Source organism: Conger conger, chromosome 2 (assembly GCF_963514075.1).
Source record: "Conger conger chromosome 2, fConCon1.1, whole genome shotgun sequence".
NCBI lineage: Eukaryota > Metazoa > Chordata > Actinopteri > Anguilliformes > Congridae > Conger > Conger conger.
This window is the reverse complement of record NC_083761.1, coordinates 64,590,528-64,612,644: the sequence shown is the minus strand read 5'-3', so window position 1 is coordinate 64,612,644 and position 22,117 is coordinate 64,590,528. Positions and strand designations below refer to the sequence as shown.

The window sequence follows — 22,117 nt, the reverse complement described above, 5'->3', positions numbered from 1 at the left end:
GCAAGTCTGCGTACAGACTCAGATGTGTCTACGCTAAGGAGGACATCTGCTCAAAGCGTGCATATATCTACCAGCCATGCTTTATTACACCAGGCACCTTACAGCCAAACCGTCCCTTTTCCTTAGGAGTCATTTCCATTTCCAAATGGCTTTATTTGGAGGGACATACCAAATTTATTTGAGAAATTAATGATTTATATGAAAGACCAACTGCTTCTGGTAAGTGCTACTGCAAGATTTCTGCTCTTTCGCCATTTACAGCAAAATGAAAAAATTCAAACAATAAACTTGTGTCACACCAGCAGGCATAAGCTTTTGGAACAATTGCATATGATAATGATCTACTAACTGTTTGTGGAGATGTTTCATCTGAAGAAAAACACTGAATTGATTTTCTAGTTGTACTGTGAAAATGTGGCTTCTGCATGAAATACTCTACATTTAACTTTTCTTTTCTTATACTATTACTTATAAGGGGCCTCCATGCAATGCACTTAATGGAGCTTAGTGGTAAAGTGAGGTCTCCCTTCTCACCTCTGCTGGCCACTGTACCAGCCGGATCTGTGAGCAACTCTCTCAACAACTCTTCTTCTGTGGGTGTTATTCCCAGGTTCCCAAGAGCCTAAAGACACAGTCACTACTCTTCACATACCTTTCTATTACCAGATTCACAAGCACCTCTCAGAGTGTTTTTTCCGTTCCCCTCTATTCGTCATACAGCGCTGTAAATCACTGCTATCCGGTTTATCAAGTGATGAGTCAGTTGAAAGCTTGTGTCGTCACATCGCGTTATCTACAGCTGGTCTCACCTAACGCAGGCTGGGAATCATCTAATTGTGACTGACTTGCCGCAGCTTTTCAAGCTTTAGGTGGCTGCTGGAGCGGACTGAAGCTTTCTTGTGTGTGGACGAATTTCCTGCTCTTTCACTAGCAGAAAGCAGATCTGCGAACAAAAAATCCAGGCAGGTTAGAGAAATGATAACTTTTCTCAAAAGGCTTCAATAAGTGATCTGAGGGCATGAAAACTAGCGAGCTATGAGTAAAAAAATTTTAATAAAAAGAAAATACATAGTGTATCAGCTTGACATGAATTGGTCCTTTCATTTTGTGCAAGTCTACAAAAGGGGTACAATCTGTAGGGCCTGAGCATTCCAGCTGTTCATGCTGAGTAAACATGGCGCAGAAGCCGGCTGTGTGCAAAGCGGGAGTGGGAGGAACACATCTGGGCTTTAGTGGTACTGAGTAGATGAGGAATGTGAATTTCCTACAGCAGAAAACAATGCTGCAGGAAGTATTTTGGTTGTCAATGAAAGGGACAGCAGAAACATTTTGTTTCTTCTGTGAGTATTTATGCACAACGTTTCCAACATCGTTCATTTACTCCTCAAACCGCAGAAAGCAGAAAGCTCTCCACCGACACGTATGTTGCCAGTTTCCACTTTCATTTCTGCAGTATAACTGTGCTGTCATAGTGATTGGGCATCACTACGCAGTGTGTATTAGGGTCCTTTTGAAAGTTGTGGTGAAAATTAAACAGCTTTTTACCTAAAAAGATCTGAAATAATAAGCTTAGGTATATTCTTTGCTTAATTGAGAAATTTTAATCTTGGTCTCTTTTGGAGACACAGACTGGAAAAAGGATTTTAATACATGTTTGCTTTGTGTGAAAACATGCCATGAAAGGTCTTTCTGAACATCTTCGCCATCACCAATAAAGAACTTCTCTGTGGAAATGACACCACAAGCGACATTTGAGCAGTGGGCACAGCCAGGCAACTTCATTTCTGTGAACCAAATATTGTATTGTGTGTCATCTAGTATGCAACCACCGTTTTTCAAAGAAAATTAAATTAATTCAGTCACCGAAATCCATTAGAGTGAGACGGAATTCCTCTGTTAGTATGCTGCTCACATTATTATTTCCCAGACAGGCAGGATGTTCGACACCTTCCAAATGAGCAGTCTGGCAGCCACCTCCCTGCCTCCCTCACTTCCTTCCCCCAGCAGCTTGCCATGTGCCATCTGTCCCTCGTCTACCTCGCTATGCCCACTGCAGATCGCACAAGCATCGAACAACTTCTGCAGCACGAAGTCTGCACCAAACTCAGCCCCAAATATCTTACCAAGGCATACTCTGAGTGCTGATTTCAAGTGTTTTTTTTCCCTTCTCTCAACATCAAATATTTGCATTAGTTTAACTAAGCAAGCTACTAACAGAGGAGAAAGTGCAGAGCACTCTGAACACATTAACCCGCGGTTTTTGTCAGCTGAGAATTGCTGGTTTTCCACCCTCCCTTTACCTGGGAGTCAGGTGTGAAGAGCCGGGTCAATCAGTAGCACTAATTTTTCAGTTAATTATCCGGCAGAAAATAAAACCAGGGCTGTATTTGTATTTTAGGGTCGGATTTGATGTTGATGATCCCTGCCTGAAGCAATCGCTGCCCTACTTAAACTCAACTGCAGCAACTGAGAACAGAAAAACATTCCTAGGAAAATCATGTAGGCAGAGAGCCACATAGTTCGTGGAGATGTTTGTTTGATTTTAACATTTTTCTTTATAGACAATGGTATGACTTTAACTGCATAAATTGGTTTATTTTTGAGCCATCAAGCCGATAAATTGCCTGGACATACAGCGTGAATGCTGAGCGACCGTATTAGTTTGGCTCAGTTTTTTCCCAGTATCCTCCTTACACTTGATAATAAAATGTAATGTTCGGTGTAATGTTCACTGATTATTGCACTATATGTTGGGCTCCAGCTTTGATGTACTAACAAACTGGAGCAGACCTGGTTTTGTTCACGGACAAGATCTAAAAACAGACCCTCTCTCTCACTCACGCAAACATGCACACATTCACACACAATTACATATAAATGCAATTAAATATTCTGTGAAAAGGGATTCAACAATGTAATACCTCAATGATAATTAGCAAAGTAAATCCTCTACTTCAATCAGTGCTTGGGTTATGTGCTCTTCGTACATACAAAATAACATACTCACACCACAGACAAAATCATTTGAACTGATATATATTATCACAATTATTAAGGACAGTTCAATTGTACACCATTCTCAAAATATAAAAAATGCAGCATAACTAAGATAACATGATAAAACATGATCACATAATGATAACTTCCTTGGGTTAGTAATTAATTAATATACTCATTGCTAGTACATAATTGAGATGCACTAAAAATGCAACATTTACAGCCCTGATACTAAAGGTGTAATACTGTTTCCACACATTCAGCTTAGATGTACATGCAACAATATCTTTTACTTTTATACCGTGAGTGTCATAACTCATTATTGGCAAAGAAATAAAGAAATAACAGCAGCAAAATCCTGCCAGCCATGTCAATTGTGCATTTCAAAAATCAACAGCACTCAGTGTCTGGCCCATCATTCCACGGACAGAAGCACTTGCCATTTTCCTGAGGATTAGGGTGCTTCACAGATAGGAACACAGTGACAGCGCTTTTTATGGTTCCTCTGTAAAGGCTATAATAGAGCTCGGCAAAAGTAGCACACATATAAAACTGTCCACCCACTACCTGGTACAGAACACTCTACACCACTTCTGTCCTCCTAGTGACGGCTTTCCACATCTTATAATGATCCCATGTGTGAATGCGCAGGCACACACACACACAGGCACACACGGCACACACAGCACACACCCACGCACACCCGCATACGTACATGCACATGCACCTGCACACTCACACACACACACACACGCACATGCACACTCACACACTGCCCCCCCACACACACACACACACAAGCACATACAGCAGACACTGCACACACCCACGCACACCCGCATATGCACATGCACATGCACACTCACGCACACGCACACGCACATGCACATGCACACACACTGCCCCCCCACACACACACACGCACACAAAGGCACACATTGCACACAACACCCACGCACACACACAGGCACATGTGCACACAGACAAATATACACAAGCACACACATACATTCACACAAGCACACACAGACACATACATAGGCACGCACGCACACAGCCAAACACACACAAGCATACACTCACACAGACACAAGCACACACACAGCAAAAACACACATTGGTGTCATTCACATACAAAAATACCAAGACTCAGGGAGCAGGAGAGGACAAACATTCCTTAGCAAGAGGACCAGCTCAAAGCCAAATGCCCTGTGGTGCACATGCTGATACAGAAGATGCACACGCTCTCATACCTCAGTAATAGGACTGAGGCCATTTCTTATTATTATTGTCAAAAAATCTTTTTCAATTGAAGTTATATTTTTCATCAGGCTGCATGTTCTGTATGACACTGTCCTAATCAAAACCTAATCAAAATGACTATGGCTATCCAATGTATAGCTGTAGGGTGGAGACACAATGAAGTGAAATGTTCCATGCTTCCCCAGGTGGAATTTTGCAGCCAACATGACTTTACACTTAATGATTGCACACTGTTCCACTCTACTTGCCTACCTCATACCATCCAATACTCTGTGACATTGCCAGAAGCTGTAAATAAATATGTATGTCTTTGCTCACATAAAAGAGCGGATCCACGGAAATGAGGCTGTCCCCCTGTGATATACTTATCAGAGTGTACATCCAGAGATGATGCTGTACCCCTGTGATATACCTTTCATGGTGCTCATCCACAGAGATTATGCTGTCTCCCTGTGATATACCTGTCATAGTGCACATTCATAGACAATAAAATATCCCTGTGTTACATACAATTGTGTCTTTCGGCAGTAGAAGTCTAAACTCAGGAGGGCTGACCTGATTGTGGCCCTGGGGAATCACTGCACAACTAGAGTAAAAATGCAGCTAGAGTAATACTGCACCATTACAGTAAATCCACAATTATAAGGCTCCAACTGACAAAAATGAGTTAGTATCATAAATATGTTGGTTATAGGGCACTAAATTAATGCGTGAAGTTTTATACGAAAATATTGTTTCAAAGTAGGAAAAAATTATGAATTTAAAAGGTTGTATCTGCTTGGCGGCCATTCATTTTGGAATTTTTGAAGCTCAATATCTGAAAACCGCAGATATAACCTTCTAATTCTCAACTCACAAATCGTATTTTAATCCCTGCATCAGCATCATCAGCATCTTCTGTACACAAAATTAAGATTGTGTTCACCAGAAATTCTGTCTGTTGTTTTACACAACATAATACTGTATGGTTTAGAGCTACATGAGCAGCTTGACCCTTTATTATTATTATTATAAGTAGTAGTATTAGTATTAGTAGTAGTATTCGTATTATTAATAGTACTAGTAGTGAGGCCAGGGATAAGGTATGTTTCCATTGGTCAGCTTTCCAATATAAAATATATTTGAGCCTTTATAGCTAAGCTATAAGTACTGCAATACATTTAGCTCACAGTGAGGTAGATTGGGGGTTCACAAGACAATTTTTCAAAATGCCAAGCAATATTAACTAACATGGTTGCCTTTTTGGTTAAAAAGAGATAAAGACACATGCATAATGTGTTTATGTGTGGGTTGGTCATGGTTTGCGAAAAGAACATTTGCAGCTCCACTACACAAGTAATGAGCCTTCAGTCCATACATTGCACAGTTCATAAATCATTATCTAAAGGGTGTTAAACACCAATTAATTTGACTGAGAAGTACCTTTTTATTATGGTAATTTCACAGTTTCCTAGTTTCTATGGCAACAACGCCCACTCTTAACAGCAGAGGAAAAAGACATTTTCATTATGGCCCTCGCCAGATTTTTGAATGTCATCAATGCCCACCTACCTTTCCAGAAAATGTGCTTTTCAGCCATACTAACTTGCACTTACATACCAAGCTTACCTTATTTGTTTAATGCATTTAACTCCACTGTGGCCCACATTTAAGTTAAAAGGTACTCTGTCAACTTTAAGGTTAAAAACGAATTTGCAATCAAGGCTCCTCAGTATTTTTTAAAGAAGTAAGCCCAATACAACTGATAGGAAGATTCTTCCAGAATGACCACCACAAAGAATAATGTACATCCCGCTTGCCTATAAACCAAAACTGGAAGTACTGACCATAGAATCGATAGCAAAATATGGAAGAGTTCAAATCAGCAGAAGTAAGGAGGAGAAAGAAGGGGCTAGAGCAACAATGTCAGATCTCCGTACAGATTATAAATCCCGAACATTCTCATAATAAGCACATCAGCAACTTTGCTATTCTCCAACCACAATGAACAAGTATATATACGTATATCACTCAATGAGCTTTTATATATGAGGATGAGAATTGAATATGATCCTTATTATCTAAACCATATCCAGTACATAGCATTAGACTGAATCTTGGCTCAATTTCTGACATTTTCCATTTAATTTAAAGTAATTATGACCTCCAGACACCTCATCAATTCTCAAGGAACAAACCTACAACCTTAATCCATTCATTCCCGCCTGCAGTTGGCATGGCAACATTCTGACTTTAGGACAGTGATTGCATTTGCTCGTAATTGCATATTGTGTGACTTAAACATGCAGACACACATAATGAGGGCTCACAGCATGGCCAGGCTCTTATTCTGCAGAACTGACTGAAGTTCAGTGAAAACCTCATCCACTCAGATCACAGCAATGGTTAACAAACACATGCATAGTGTACGCGCATAGTATAGGCACGTATCCGTGTGTGTATACGTACACTTGTCTGCTAAGATAAATGACGTTGTTTATGAACTGGAATCTCGTAATTGTAGGCTGTCTCCCTCTGGCTATGTTGCCTTGAATTGAACAAAGAAAGAGAACATCTTAAAATAACAATAATTTGTCATTTAGCTGATGCAGTTATCCAAAGTGACTTACAGTTGATTACACTAAGGAGGCAATCCCCTCCGGAGCAAAGTCGGGTTAAGGGCCTTGCGTGGACTTAGCCACTAGGCTACAGGCTGCCCTCTGTGCATCAGCATCAAAAGATTACATCATTGAATTTTGCAGAAATGGTTATACATACAGCTTGATGATTTCCTATGTGCATGTTTCAGCTCTGTGAATTGGACCAATGAAAAACCAGCAGGTTTATTCAATGAGAAAGGTCTTTGCTGAATCTCTTTTCTACCTCACTGCCCTGTCCCCTGCCTTGAGTTTCTCTTCCCTTGACAATATACAGACACACCATTCAGAAATGTATTTATGTCATTAGTATTAATCCACAAGTTATGCATTTGAATTTAATGTATGTTCATAGTCATATCAATGGCATGGAATCTGTCTTGTTGAATATTTCAATTTCAATGTCAATCTGATCAAACAACAATTAAATACACATACACGGTTTTTGCTTTAATGACTATGGTTCCTCATTCTGTTATATACAAACTGGCAGAACAAGTGGGGGGGACATCACCTGCTAAATGAGTGTAAAGTCTGTATTTTCTTCATGCCAAGGGTCCAACCTCTTCCAGGATTATTTATAATAAAATATATAGTATTTTACATCTGATGTACAACAGCCATAATATAATGTGCTTACCATGTGTCCTTTTGGAGTTTCGAAATGGCAAATCTTTGGAAATCTGCCTAGACATACTGTAGTTTAGAAAAAACAATTCAGAATGCTCATTGTTTTGTGATATTGTCATCAGAATTAAAGGGGATTTGTCCAGCACTGTGGCTATGGCTCCATTGTGGTTTTTAGCCCACCAGGTATAGCCACAAGCATCTGTATTTACTGTAACATTGTTTTGGTAATATTTAGAATAATTCTGACTGTAAATATTGAGGGCGCAGCACTGGTCCCACCCACAGGTATGGCAGCAGCTGTGGTTCATTGTAATCACTGTGGCTTCTGCCAATTGTATAATTGGGCTTAATAAAAGGCCTGTTTGTCAGGCTTAAAAGTGAGCCATTCTTGGGACTGACAGGAGGTGGGGGAAAACAGTACAGTACAGTATAGTACAGTAGTTTCTGCTCCACTTTGTAGGTTTCGATTTGCCTTTCTTCCACATATTTGTGGGTGAGCAATTGAACAATTTAATGTCATTGTGAATTTCTGTCATTTTTGGGTTGATTAGTCTGTTCACCACATGATACAGTGGACACCCCCAGCCCTGCATCACATTTATTTAGTTTATGTCATTTTCAAGCTTGGTAGATTCTTAAAGATTCTACGGTGTATCAATATCAGTTTGACATACAGTAGATCAGTTTGTTGGAGATCTTAAATTCATTTATGAAAAGGTAGCATAGCTTTAAAACACCACCTGTGTGAGATGTGCCATAACTCACATACACACACACATACACACACACACACACACACACACACACACATGCACCTGCAGCATGTGTCACTAGATCTGACAGGGAACAATACCAGTATTGTAAGTCTGCAACAGTGGCCGGCTCTGTCCTTACAGGGACCACTCGGACCTGCAGCAGGTCAGCACAAAGGCACAGTCAAACCCCAGCATCATGCTCTATATGCACTGGTGCCATTCTAACTAGTCTGCTGATTATACACATGCTAAGGACTTAGCAGGCTTCACACCCCCCAGAATTGGTGAAGCTATGTGATGTCAATGACTTGCTAATTGATATCATAGCATGTCATAAACAATGACTAACAGCGCATTGCTGCCCCACCCATTATGAATCATACTTTTCCCATTGCTACACTACAATGTGAGAAAATAATTACTCCAGGCTTACTGGACTTAGTTTCACAGAAGACAAGGTGTCACTTCAAGTGTTGGGGGTTGAAGACATGTTAGGAACCAGAGTGGTTGGAGGAGGCAGAACATTCAACCCCATGGGCTTCTGTTTTTGCCAATCCTGTTTAGTGCTGGTTGTAGGGAGATGGGGCTCTGGAGCCCACTACTGGACCCGGAGGAAGACCTCCACCTGATGAAGGCTATTCCCACTGAGGTGTCTGGTATTTAGAGGAACATATTCAGAAAGTCCAGTTGTATACAGTGGTATGCATGCTGCAATCTCCACTCCATCTCTTGGGTAGGCAAGCACATACTCCTCCAAAGCACATGATGCTACCAGCTGATTTTTTTTCCACTATGGTGCACAAGCTAAGCTTGCACAGACATGAGCCTGAGGAAGACACTCCAAGTGTGGCTACAGCAAGTAGACTACAGGTGCTCAATCAACCAGCAGAGGTCTCTACAAAGAGAGAGATGAGATGCAGGTCTTAGCCAACTGAACCCTCTCTAACCCTGGACAACGCTACTGCCAGTTATGTGTCATTTGAATATAATACATTGTATATGTGTATGTACGTTTTTTAAAGTTTTCATATATTTTATTAATAAGCAGAAAATATTCACTTTAAGCATACTATTTCACTAAAAAATGAAGCCTGATATAATTCTGCAAACAGAGGAGCAAAGCAAAATGGCTTTATATGAACACCAGATGGCTGCACTAACAACATTTCAGTAATATGTCTGGTGCAAGTGTGTGGGATGAAGGCAGAGGCAAGGGCTTTGGGCTGAATACAACAACTTCTCTGGAGAAGGAACCATTCTCTGGTGAAAACCATTAGCTGAACCATCTAAAGATAAGAGTTACTTTACTTGCAACATTTTTTAAATCATTATTTTGTCAAATGAACAAACCTCAACTCTGTCCTTTATGCATGAATAGGAACAAAATGGAGTCACCTTCTGGCAGTCTCCCCCCGACAACAGTTTCCTGAATGAGCACCATAGGGCCCTTGGCTAGGTTAGCTCCACCCTTGATGACCAGGCCTAAGCTTGTTCCCTTGGCAACATATATCAACTGAATGTTGTTGTCACTGAGGGAAGAGAAGGAAGAATGAAAGGTCAGGCTAAGAGGCAGACAGTCCCAGGGAAATGATACACAGCACTCTAAAGCTTATTTTCTGTTGTAGTAGGCTATACATATGGAGTGCTCCTCAATTTGTCATCCAGTACCACAGACCCATTTCTGAACTCATGTCATGAACTTCCAAAGATATTCAGTACAGAGTCAATTCATTTGGATTCAAATATTTTTCTGTGCTTGGTTTATCTTGCCTAGAGCAATTGAGCCAACCACAAGGACCAGACAGCGGGGTTTGCACTTTCATAGGTTCCAATACACCAGACAAGCTGGTGTATTGTTCTTCTTGATGTGAATACTTCCAATAGGCTATTGAAAAGCTAAAAGGATTCCACTTCCTGTGACAGATAAACTTGCAGCAGTGCAGCTGTAATTTGTTGCTGGTTCTTAGGGCTCAGGAGCGGGGGCTGGTTGATCAGGAGGATGATGATGATGATGCTGTGCCCATCAGCTTACCTTAAAAGGCATATGTCGTCTGCTTGTCACAGGGCTTATAATCAATGCAGACAGTAATGCAAGGTAAAAGTAGACCTTCTGAATCGGTACTGGTGTGATTACACGTGTGATTAAAGGAATAAATAAGGGTGAAACATGCCATGGACATTGGGTTGTCTCTGCAAAATGTTCTAAAGGGGCATGATTGGCTTCCCACAGCTAACCTGTAGAAAAGAGAGCAGGAGAGGTTTGTCCAGAGGCAGTGCTGCTGATAGAGCCGTATTTTTTAATTAGTTCTGTGAATTATTTCCTGAAAGAGACAAAAAAGAAGGGAAGTCATATTGCAAAAGCATTAATAAAGAATGAGGTTATGTCTCCCTCTCATGGATGTTCACCAAAATCACATCACTTTCACAAGGGTGGAGTAGCTTTCAAACTACAAATTTTTTTTTATACTCTTCACCTGTCAGTTTCCGGTAGCCTCCAATGATTTTCACACCAGCATGTGAAATGAAATGAAATGGAGTAGGTCAAAATCTGCAACACTGAATGGGCACACCTCTTACCCACTCCCTCCTCTGCACTGCACGAGTGATGCCATGAGGCCCCATTATAGTCCTGAAAAACACAAAACACATTTATTGGTTTCACTATGGTTACTTTATAAACAATAATGCGCAGTCCAACCCAATATTTAAAAAGTCTTATTTGGACCCCAAGTGAAAAGTGAATTAATGTTTGAACTTTTTAAATTATTTTTCCAATAAACAACTTGACCCTCATATCTGAGTGATGTCTTCTCTGAAGTCTTTCTGGATTTAGTTTGACAGGCATTTCTGTTAGCCTGTTCTGTTAGCCTTAGGATTCTTATGAGCCTTAGGAAAGATAAATCCACTCCTACTCCACTCCTTCGGCCTCTCCCTGCAACACTCTCCTCCAACCCACAAGGCAGGCAATGTCCTAGACCAGGGGTCGGCAACCCTGGTCCTGGAGAGACGCAGGGTGTGCTGGCTTTCGTCTCCACCTTAAAATAAGGAACCGATTCAGACCCAAGAAACCAGGTGAGGTGAGTTAACTGTGTAATCAACGGCTTTCATTGATCAATTAATGCCAAGTAACAACGAAAGCCAGCACACCCTGCGGCTCTCCAGGACCAGGGTTGCAGACCCCTGTCCTAGACCTTGTCTTTGTGAGGAACTGCTCATGCTTCGATTTCACGGTTATCCCTCTGCATACATCTGATCACCACTTCATCTCATTCTCCCTCCCTCTTCCTCCCCATCCTTCTCCCCCTCCTCCCCCTCCTCCCACCCACACTTCCTCAGCCTGCCATAACCTCCACTCCCTCTCACCCTCTTCCTTTGCCACCACGGTCACCGCCTCACTCCCCCCTCTCAAATCCTTCACCAAACTCCCCACTGACTCTGCATCTGCCACCCTCCTTTCATCTCTCTCCTCCGCCTTTGACTCTCTCTGTCCCCCTGTCTCAAAGCCACCTCGCACATCCCCCCCCAGTCCTTGGATATCTGACACCCTCCGTACCTCCAGGGCCAGCCTCTGCGCAGCGGAGAGGAAGTGGGGAAAATCCAGAGACCCTTCAGACCTCACAACTTACCAGTCTCTTCTGGCGGCATTCTCTTCCGCTGTCACTGCCGCCAAAGCAAAATACTATCAAACAAACAAATTCAGAACTCTACTTCTAACCCCCGGAAACTGTTCTCTATTTTCTCCTCTCTCCTCAACGCACCGCCTCCTCCACCTCAGTCCTCCTTCGCTGCTGATGACTTCGCTGATTTTTTCGATGAGAAGGTCACAGACATCCGCAGATCCTTTACAACCACCACCCCCCTCTCTGTGCCCTTCCCCCCCTCTAGGCCCATCCCTTCCTTTTCCACTTTCTCCCCCCTTACAGACTCTGATGTTTCTCAACTCCTACTCTCCCACCGCCCTACAACCTGTGCTCTTGACCCTATCCCCTCTTCTCTTCTCCAGACTATCACACCAGACATTCTCCCATTTGCCACCTCCGTTGTCAACTCCTCCCTGTCTTCTGGCTGTTTTCCAGCATCCTCCAAGAGGGCCCACATCACTCCACTGCTAAAAAAAGCCTTCCTTGGATCCCTCCATCATCCAGAACTACCACTATCTCTTCTTCCTTTTCTTTCTAAAACCATAGAACGAGCCGCTTCTACTCAACTCTCCTGGCTTCAGATTGGGCCACTCGACAGAGACTGTGCTCCTCTCCGTCAGTGAATCACTCCATGCCGCACGAGCAGCCTCCCCCTCCTCTGTCCTCATTCTTCTAGATCTCTCTGCTGCCTTCGACACTGTGGATCACTCCATCCTCCTGTCCGCCCTGTCAGCAATGGGCATCTGTGGCACAGCCCTGGACTGGATTGAGTCCTACCTCTCTGATCGCTCCTTCCAGGTTGCCTGGGCTGGTACGGTATCGACACCTCAGCCCCTTGCCACAGGAGTTCCCCAGGGCTCAGTCCTAGGCCCGCTTCTTTTTTCTCTTTACACTCGTTCCCTTGGCCCTGTGATCACTGCACATGGGCTATCCTACCACTCGATACCCAACTCTTCATCTCATTCCCACCATCCGATAGACAGGTTTCAGCCGGTATCTCTGCTTGCTTGAGGGACATCCAGAGCTGGATGGACAACCACCATCTAAAGCTCAACCCAGGTAAGACTGAAATGATATTCATCCCTGCTAATACCTCTCCCCATCTGGATCTCTCCATTTCCCTCGGGTATACCACACTCACTCCATCACCCAGTGCAAGGAACCTCGGCGTGGTGATGGACAGCAGACTGTCCCTCTCCAAGAACATTGCGGTGGTGACCCGGTCATGCAGGTTCTTCCTATACAACAGGCTATACCTATAGCAAATAAAGTTCATGTAAATAAGCTTAAATGTTTTTCCCACATAAGCTGAATTAATTCATGTTTTTGTTTACCTCATTTTCCTTTAATTTGGTAACTCTGCCCTAGTGTACAGAGGCTTTGTGAGCAGCAGGCTAACATCACATCATTTATAGTAGAGAGATCAAGGATTCAGTTAGATACTCTGACTTTCAAATAATCGGGCTGCCAGGCAGAAAGAGCCTGTTTGGGAATTTTGCCAGAACAAAGAGGTCTCCACCTTACGATGTAATGGGATATTAAATTACTACTGTGCATAAAAGTTAGGCCATGATTTACTGGAATATCAGTCTGTGTGATCACAAGGGTAACCTGCCCTGACACCGGCCTACTTATAGCTGTCCCATGAGTAATGATATCCTAATAAACCAACCTCTTAGGAAACATGACAAGTTTCATCTTTGGAACATACTGTAGGCTACATCCTACTCTCACTGTGAAGTCAACAATGCCAATGCTATGGTCAGTACAATGGACACTTATACCAGACTTATACATGACACATTTCCACTCTTGAATCACAGTGCATGACACACACAAACCTTGGCTGTCCCCAGCTAACAAGATTATGTTGAGACAAAAGGCTTTTTAAAATTAGAACACCAAAGTATAGACACGGTATGTTACCTTGAGGCAACTGTGAGGCGATGTAGGGAGTAAAATCTTTATGATGGGTAGAGTTTAAAGATATTGGGTGGTTGGTAAGTAAGTTCGGTCCACTAGCCATGCTCAATAGTCTTGTTGACAGCCTTTTTGAAAACATTGCAAATCCTGAATAAATCTGCTGACTTTGAGTGCTAAAAAATTGCTAATCATTTAACAGTGCTAAACACAAAATTGTTATTAATAAAATGCAGTCCTCAACCAGAAATAAATAGTAGATGTGCAACTCTACCACTGATCAGAATTACTAAAATTATGATTCCCTGTATCTGAATGAGTCTCTGACATGCTCAACGTGTGCTTCTCATGACATTCATTAAGCTGTTACCCAGAGTGCGTTAGTCATTTTCATCAAGGCAGACTTCTCAGCCCTGTTAAATTCTCTGCTCTTAAGTAGAACTGGGGTAAAGTATGTTTGAGACAAGAGTCTGACAGTTTTGGCATTCTGAGGGTCTATAACAGACTGTGGCCAGACCCCAGTGGAATACTGGCAATCAGGTCCAAATGAGGAAAATGCTGGATTCATGAGAAACTTGCATTAAACATCACTTGTGAAAGATGCTGAGCTAGCCAGGAGTCGAAAGTGAAATCTCATATATGTTATGCATTGATGTATTGCACTAATTGCTCTATGGCAGCAGTCGGTTCTGCCCAAAATGAAAACTTGAAGCATATTACAGTGTAAACTGCCTAGATGGAAAATGACTCTAATCTATAACTGGTTTCAGACCTGCTGTTCCATATAGCACCAGCTGGCTTCTGTCTTCGTGCCAGTCAGTTATGGGGTGAGAAATTAATGTTAGAATTTTGTTGGAATGAGGGTCCATGCGGACTCTCTCCATAGTCCCGTGCAATACATTGACAATCTTGGCCGGAGATAATTAGAGATTGCTGGATTTCTGCCAGAACTGGATTCTGTATATCACTTGTAAATATACGGTCTCACTGTGGCCATCTGGGCAAAATGAGGTACAGAGATACAGTGCAGTCCATAGGTATTTGGACAGTGGTACAATTTCTGTTGTTTTGGCTTTACACTGAAATTTTGCAAGACACAAACTCCACAGAGAATTCAAGGATTCAAGCCCTGGACGTTGTTGTGAGGCGACAGTCTTATCTACTGTGCCACAATACAGCTCAGATTACAAATCTCTCTATAAAAAATCTCTATACAAAAATCTCATGAAACAATTGGAGGAGATATGCAATGAGACTAACATTTATTGGCCTCTAGGTCAGGGAATTATTGATGTCATCAATGACCCTGACCCAATAGCTCAGAGTCTTGTAATGAATTGAACTTCACCCATTCAATCTCCACACAGGAATAGATGGAAATGTTTTGACTGAAGTTGATATTGCAATCCATTTGATTTGTGTAATTTTGCTGATGCTGAATACATACCATAATAACATCATCCATTGTAGTTTGCAGCCGTTCACAGATTTATCTGGACAGTCAATTCAGATCAGTAGATGGCGGTAATGCACTATTCTCGGTATGTAATCCGCCAAGAACTCAAAAAGAAGAAGAAGTTCCACGGAACCAAATGGGAAATTGGTTTGTTTGCTTGGGAGGTTTTAAAGTGAGGGACCGTCTTGGTTCGTGTTTGGTAGCGTGAAATTTGAAGGGTGAAAGCAGGGATCTTAAGAAAAGAGGTATTTTAAGCTGTGGAACAAAGTATTTTATATATTTATTTTTCAATACCGTTCGTTCGATAGATTTGTTGGTGGACAGGAGTTGTCGGGTCGTTTTCTTTGTGACATGTTTGCTAACTTTGTTACCTAGCTACGACAATAAATAGGCTACCTAGCTAACGTTTAACGTATTGATATACGGTGCAGTAGGCTCACGAGGTGTGTTGGACACATTATTAGCTTGCTACGTGAACGTCAATTCTTTAATGTATTTAAATTACCTGAGCATTGCAACCCCGCTTAAGAGAGTGAAAGTTCGGCGTGAGATCATTCTCTTTTTTTTTTTTTTTTTTGGAAGGTGGCTGCGTAAATTCTGTAGTTGATTGGTTCACTATAAATACTGCTAGCACTTGAACTTGCTATAACTGTAGCTCGCTGGTTAATAACTATTTCTTAAAAGTGTCAGTTAATATAATTACTGCGTTTGTTTTGTATTTTGTTTAGCAAGGTAACATTACATCATGGAATGTGCTTAGTTGGCTTACTGTATCCATGATCTTGGCCATAAATGTTAATGTACTTCGTTGTGTAACTATTATCATAAAAATATGCATAATGCATAATATGTGCTTGTTTGTTTTTAAGGAAAACCTGGACCTGGAATTAGTTCAAGGAGCTTGAATGTGAACATCACTGACTATGCTACTGCCTCGTCTTCTACGTGGGAACCTGTGCTGGTCAAAGACCTCTGTATTATCACTTTGCCGAAATGAGTGCATCTGCAGCAGGGGCTTTTACAGCCTGGAAGTCTCAAGAGGGCTGCACAGTTCTGCAAAACGCATCCTGTGCAGGAAGGCCCCCCAACGTGTGGGCAGTCAAATTCGGGGAGTTAAGGGTCGCAGAAACCCTCACACCGAGAGCCAGCAGGAGGAGTGGCGAAAGAGAAATAAGACTGTCCTCACATATATCGCTGCTGCGGGAGTCGGAATGGTTGGCATGTCCTACGCCGCAGTGCCTCTTTACAGATTGTATTGCCAGGCAAGTAAGAGTCTGTACCTGGCCATGACATCTCAGAATTGCACTTCCATTTTTATAGTATTATTATTATTTGTGCTGTTTTTATTGTATCTGCAAGTTATAACTAGCAGTGTACCTAAAGCAAAAAGACGTTATAACCGTTCACACAATATTTGTTTATTTATCGCAAGTCATATTGTTATCGCAATATTCAACAACGTATATTGAATATTTTCCTCATGTCGTGCAGCCCTTTCTGTTGCATGTTGTTGTGTATCTTTGGATATTAATGTGTCTTTCTGTGGCTCAGGCTTCAGGACTCGGTGGGACTGCAGTTGCTGGTCATGACTCTGAGCAAGTTGCAACTATGACCCCTGTCAAAGACCGCATCATCAGGATCACCTTTAACGCTGATGTGCATGCCAGCATGCAGTGGAATTTCCGACCTCAGCAGACTGAGATATATGTAAGTCCGGATAAGAGGTGATTTGCTTGGTGTATTATGCAGTGATTTGAGTTCTCGGCCTGCGTTCTACTTCAATATTTATGCTAACTGTCAGTAATATGCTTCATACTACACCTGTTTTTAGTATAGACCTACCCTTTATGTATAATGCTATTGTTACCCCTTCAGTGTGTTTTAACATTGGGTCTGGTTAAAGGGAATGACCACCGAAATATCGTAGATAAGCCTGACTAAATTAGTTGTTGCTAGTTATCATCATTTTATGCCATAATCGATTAAGGTGAATGCTGGCTCCAAATATGATTGATGGAGTGGATCTTCACCATGATTTCTATTTTTCAGGTGGTGCCTGGGGAAACGGCCCTGGCATTTTATAAAGCTAGAAATCCCACAGATAAACCAGTCATTGGAATCTCCACCTACAACGTTGTGCCTTTTGATGCCGGACAATACTTTAACAAAATTCAGGTATGAAAATGCAGCAACAGGTGTGATATTGACATTTGTGATCAATGTAGACAGCGACTGTAAGGAAATCAAGCTAATGGAAGTGGGTGCATGAACAAAGTCATTTAAGGCAAAAATGAATGTTTCACACAAAAATAAGACGAAATGTCACTACAAGACACTGCTTTTATTGTGCTGCTTGTGGACATTTAGTTTATCCAACCTGCTAAAATGGGACTGTTATTATACAATATCCTTTTCAGAAAGGTAATTCATTTGAAAATTTTGTTGATCAAATGTGGTATGATTAGTGTTAATGCAGAAACTTTTCAGTAATTTACTATTTTATACCTGCTACTGTAAATACATTGTGGTTATAAGCACACACATTCATGCAGTCCAAATGGCACCGTTTATTATTCATTATATTGGTGTTTAGCTTCTACTATCCTTCTCTTCCTATACTCTTCTGTCAGATAGCTTTGCTGTTGGTCAAAACCTGAACTGTGGAGTGGCATTATTGGAATTGAAATGTCTTTCTGTTCTTCCTCAGTGTTTCTGCTTTGAAGAGCAGAGGTTGAATCCTCAGGAGGAAGTGGACATGCCTGTGTTCTTTTATATTGACCCAGATTTTGACGAGGATCCCAGGATGGCAAAGGTGGATACTATCACTCTCTCCTACACCTTTTTTGAAGCTAAGGAAGGACAGAAACTACCCCTCCCAGGGTACAGCTGAGGAAAGCTTTTAGCATTGCTGAGTGGTGCAAAACATCAAAATACCAAACCAAATCAGTTCTTTGCTGATTAAATATTGAATCCACAGGTCTCAAACAGCAGCCTTGCCTTGTTAGAGAATATTATAACTGGTGAAATGGCCTGACCATTAACATAGTGTATGTGAATATTTAAAGAGTTTAAGATCTTTGTTGTTGTTGTTTGGGGTCATACGATTTCAAAGTTGTGAATATTTTGGCCTGTGTGATAAATTATCGATTTACAATGTTTCACCTGAAATTGTTTACCTGAAATAAATTGCCCTTTCACCTGTCGCTGCAGATAAATGTGGGACTAGTGTCTCAATCTGTGTGTTCATTACAAATGTAAATTACATATTGTAATTTACAAATGCAAATTGGAAATGTAATCATTAACATGGTTAATTGCTCAGTGTATATCTATCGAACACCTGGATCTCAAACGGTGCTATATAAAACAATTTGTACATACAACCTCCTGAATTGTTTTGATTGTACAGAATGCAAAAAAACATATTTGTCCAGCCTGCATATATTGTACATTGCACTCCTTATTTATTTGTATCTGTTTGGGGAAAGAAAAATGTAGACCACTGCAAAATGGACCATAACATAAAAAGCATAAATGGTACTGATAAGCCCAGAAACCTGTGATATGTACTCTGTGGGGCCCATCACTGAATAAGGCAACAGGCACTAATGAAGTTAATACACTGCTGTCATCTGTCTGCCAGTACAATTAATCTTATGTTACACAACTGGGTCTACCAACCAGCTCCCACCGAGCAGCTCTCAGGAGTTCTTTCAAAAAGGGCTTGATTAATTGTCCTTAATGTGTTTTTATTGGACCATTGCATTCAGAAAGCCTTGGAAATCTGAACAGTTGATGGAGGAAATCAACATCATTTGTATCTGAAAATACCAAAGGACAACATGAAGTAAAGGGTCTTGTTCTGTGCAAAAATTATCAGCATTTAAGTTTTAACATGTAAATTGCATTGAAACTGGAAGGAAATGTATCATTCTCAGCAAAAATCCCCTTTGGACAGTGTTTCATTACAGATTCATACAGGAATCTAATGTATGAATTATTCACTTCCATTCAACACATTTTCACTAGGGACCACCATTGTTAATTAAACCTGCAAGCAAGGTTGAGGGGGGCCAAGCAGTCAAGCAGTTTAATGTCAACACATCAAAGCGTTGCTGAAATATGACCTCACATCCTGTTTGGGGGATTCGTCTCCGATTTTGATGGATTGTAACAGACGAATGCTTTTGAAAATGAAAAATCCATCTGATAACTTTCGTGAAGCTTGGTCCGAAGATCATCTGTGCCAGGTTTAGTGAAGATTGGACAAAATGTTTTATCTGTACATTAAAAAAAAAACTTTCAGAAAATCCAATATGGCGGAAATTGACGTGAATATGGCGTTGAACTCGGCTTGATCCAAGGAATCCAACGGTATGTCATTTCTATAAATTGGGCGTACGGCTCAAAACTTACATACATAAACGTAACTCCAACTTTGCCCCGTTGGTGGTGCTAGAGCACTCAAGCTGGAGACATGAATTTTGGTGGACGAATCATGGAATCAGTGTGCCAAAATTCAAATACATTTTACCGCACGGTGCCATAGGTACCCTAGCCAGTAGAAAAAGATTAATAATAATAATAATAATAAAAATAATAATAATAAGGAAAGGTAGAAACACTGAGCTTATGCAGCTTTGCAAGCTTTCGCAAGTTTAGGAAACCGCAGTGAAACACTAGGTGGCAGCAGTGGAACTTTGATCAAGCGCTGTGACGATGAGTAGTCCGTTCATTTAAAGCAATACACCAACATTTTGGAAATTATACCTTTTTTTCCAACTTACCCAGACATTGAGATGTTCGATTTAATTTTCATTTTTGTGCATTTACTGGCTCGGTTTCCATGTTAGCATAACGTGTTATGTTAGTATAAGGACTTGAAGCCTATAGGAGTCAGTAGCCTACCTTTTTCAAAGTCAAGAAATACACCTTAGAGCAACTCTGAAGCTGTCTTATTTACACAAAGGGAAAATGTGTATTTCAAAGACGTTAGTCCTCATTAACATGATAGAGCTCTGAAAAAGCGAGACAAGCTGTCTGACAAGGTCTGACTCGATTGACATGAGTGGCAATGAGCAGAGACATATTTGGTGCATGCTACTCTGCAGCTAATTTTTTATTCTGCTTAAAAGGAAAAATGTCCGCTCACCTTGGCTGTTTGTCACTGGAAAATTAGAAAAATCTGAAGTTTCACGAAACCTTGGGGAACACTGACTGCAGATTAAATGTCTGCAACGTCTCAACAATTTAGTTGGGCCCTTTTCACCCTCAGAGACAGACATGAAAGAATTGGATGAGTTTGTCGGCAAAGTTCATGGTCTGATGGATAAACAGTGGAGAGAGCATTACCTTTTCCATATCACTGTTAGACACCTGATCTGAGCGTCAAAGCAATGTTCAAGGCATTCCACTATCTTATCAATGACCACATAAAATGTTTCCGTTTTGAACTTCCACACTTGAGGACATCTGGGTGCAGTTTTGGGAAAAGTCATGTGGAATTTCAATGCCTGTAGATACCATAATACAAAATAATTTTGGGTTGGTCCTTGACTTAGAAATTGAGATTTACACTGTTAAATTTAAAAAATGTATGTATGTATGTATGTATGTATCTTTTGTGTACACTGTACATGCTCTGACATACATTTGTTCTGTCTCAAATTTATGAATGGTACTAGCCTCTTTAATTTAAGTCTTCAACCATGCGTTTGCAGTAAATAGTTTTTGAGATATTGACACTTTTATAGGACTTGTACAACATGGGGGGCCAAGTGGAAATGGTTAACATTTATTCAACCGACTGTCGCTATCTACCCCTTCATCTTATACCCCTTTCACACATACCACCCACAAACAAATGCCACCTAACTAACCAATGAAGTTTTATGCTAACTCATTTCTGTTAACAAGCTAAATCACATGGGCAGCTAGCTAGGGAAAATGGGCAGCTTGCTAAAATATAGCTAGTTATGGTAAGTCAAATAACAAATGATAATATGACACCCTTCAAACTGTCCTGTTGTGCAGAAGGAACTGAACAATGAATATTGTATCATGTCACAGTGTAATGTAGCGTGCTGTACAAGCACTGAGACTCTGAGAGGCTCTTGTTTTAAGCATACACTGTATGTATCAAAAGGGACAGGTGTTACACTCAATGTATTCACAGAGGGGCCTGGGGGCCCTAGTAGTCAACTCACACCTATGGCCCCTAGTGGTCAGCTCACGCTTTAGGCACAGAGGGGCCGCACATTGTAAGCGCTGCAGGGCCCGGGGGCTCTGGTGGCCAGCTCATTCTTTAAGTGCGGAGGGACCCTGGGACCCTTACACTGTAGGTACTGAGGGGCCCAGGGGCCCTAGTGGTCAGATCACGCTTTCAGCCCCAGGAGCCTAGGGGCATACTCTTCAACTCACTCTTTAGAAGGGTGGGGGTTCAATGATTTGTTATTTAAATATCTTGGTATGTACTGGTGTTCATGATCAACACCAGTACATATCATAACATGTTATGTCTATCTTAACAGATGCTCCTGGACCTGTAGAATTTTTTATATTAAAAAACAAACAAAAAAACATATTTCAAAATGCATGGGATCTATTCCGACATAAGTTTCATCGCATGCAGTACCATGCAACTCCAATGGAGGGAAGAAGGGTGAAACTGATGCAGGCGGGTGATCTTTATTTACTTTTTAATATGAAAAATTCTACAGGTCCTGGAGCATCTGTTAAGATAGACATAATCATGAACACCAGTACTTACCAAGATATTGAAATAACAAGACAATAGTTCAATTTTCATTTACAAATGTA

At 41.2% G+C, this 22,117-nt stretch overlaps 1 protein-coding gene across 1 annotated transcript; it reads left to right on the top strand.

The window, feature by feature from the left end:
* Positions 1-15,425: 15,425 nt before the first annotated feature.
* Positions 15,426-18,747, top strand: LOC133122466 (cytochrome c oxidase assembly protein COX11, mitochondrial). Its single transcript, XM_061232449.1, has 5 exons — positions 15,426-15,543; positions 16,168-16,560; positions 16,850-17,005; positions 17,348-17,473; positions 18,006-18,747. The coding sequence occupies exons 2-5, from the start codon at positions 16,222-16,224 to the stop codon at positions 18,186-18,188; spliced, it is 804 nt and encodes a 267-aa protein (XP_061088433.1). The 5' UTR covers positions 15,426-15,543; positions 16,168-16,221; the 3' UTR covers positions 18,189-18,747.
* Positions 18,748-22,117: the final 3,370 nt, after the last annotated feature.

Bases quoted from the DNA above. Each gene is read 5' to 3' on its own strand.
- LOC133122466 (XM_061232449.1), top strand. From the start codon at position 16,222: ATGCTACTGCCTCGTCTTCTACGTGGGAACCTGTGCTGGTCAAAGACC. The intron at 16,561-16,849 runs GCAAGTAAGAGT...TCTGTGGCTCAG, and splicing joins TTTACAGATTGTATTGCCAG to GCTTCAGGACTCGGTGGGAC. The intron at 17,474-18,005 runs GTATGAAAATGC...GTTCTTCCTCAG, and splicing joins AATACTTTAACAAAATTCAG to TGTTTCTGCTTTGAAGAGCA.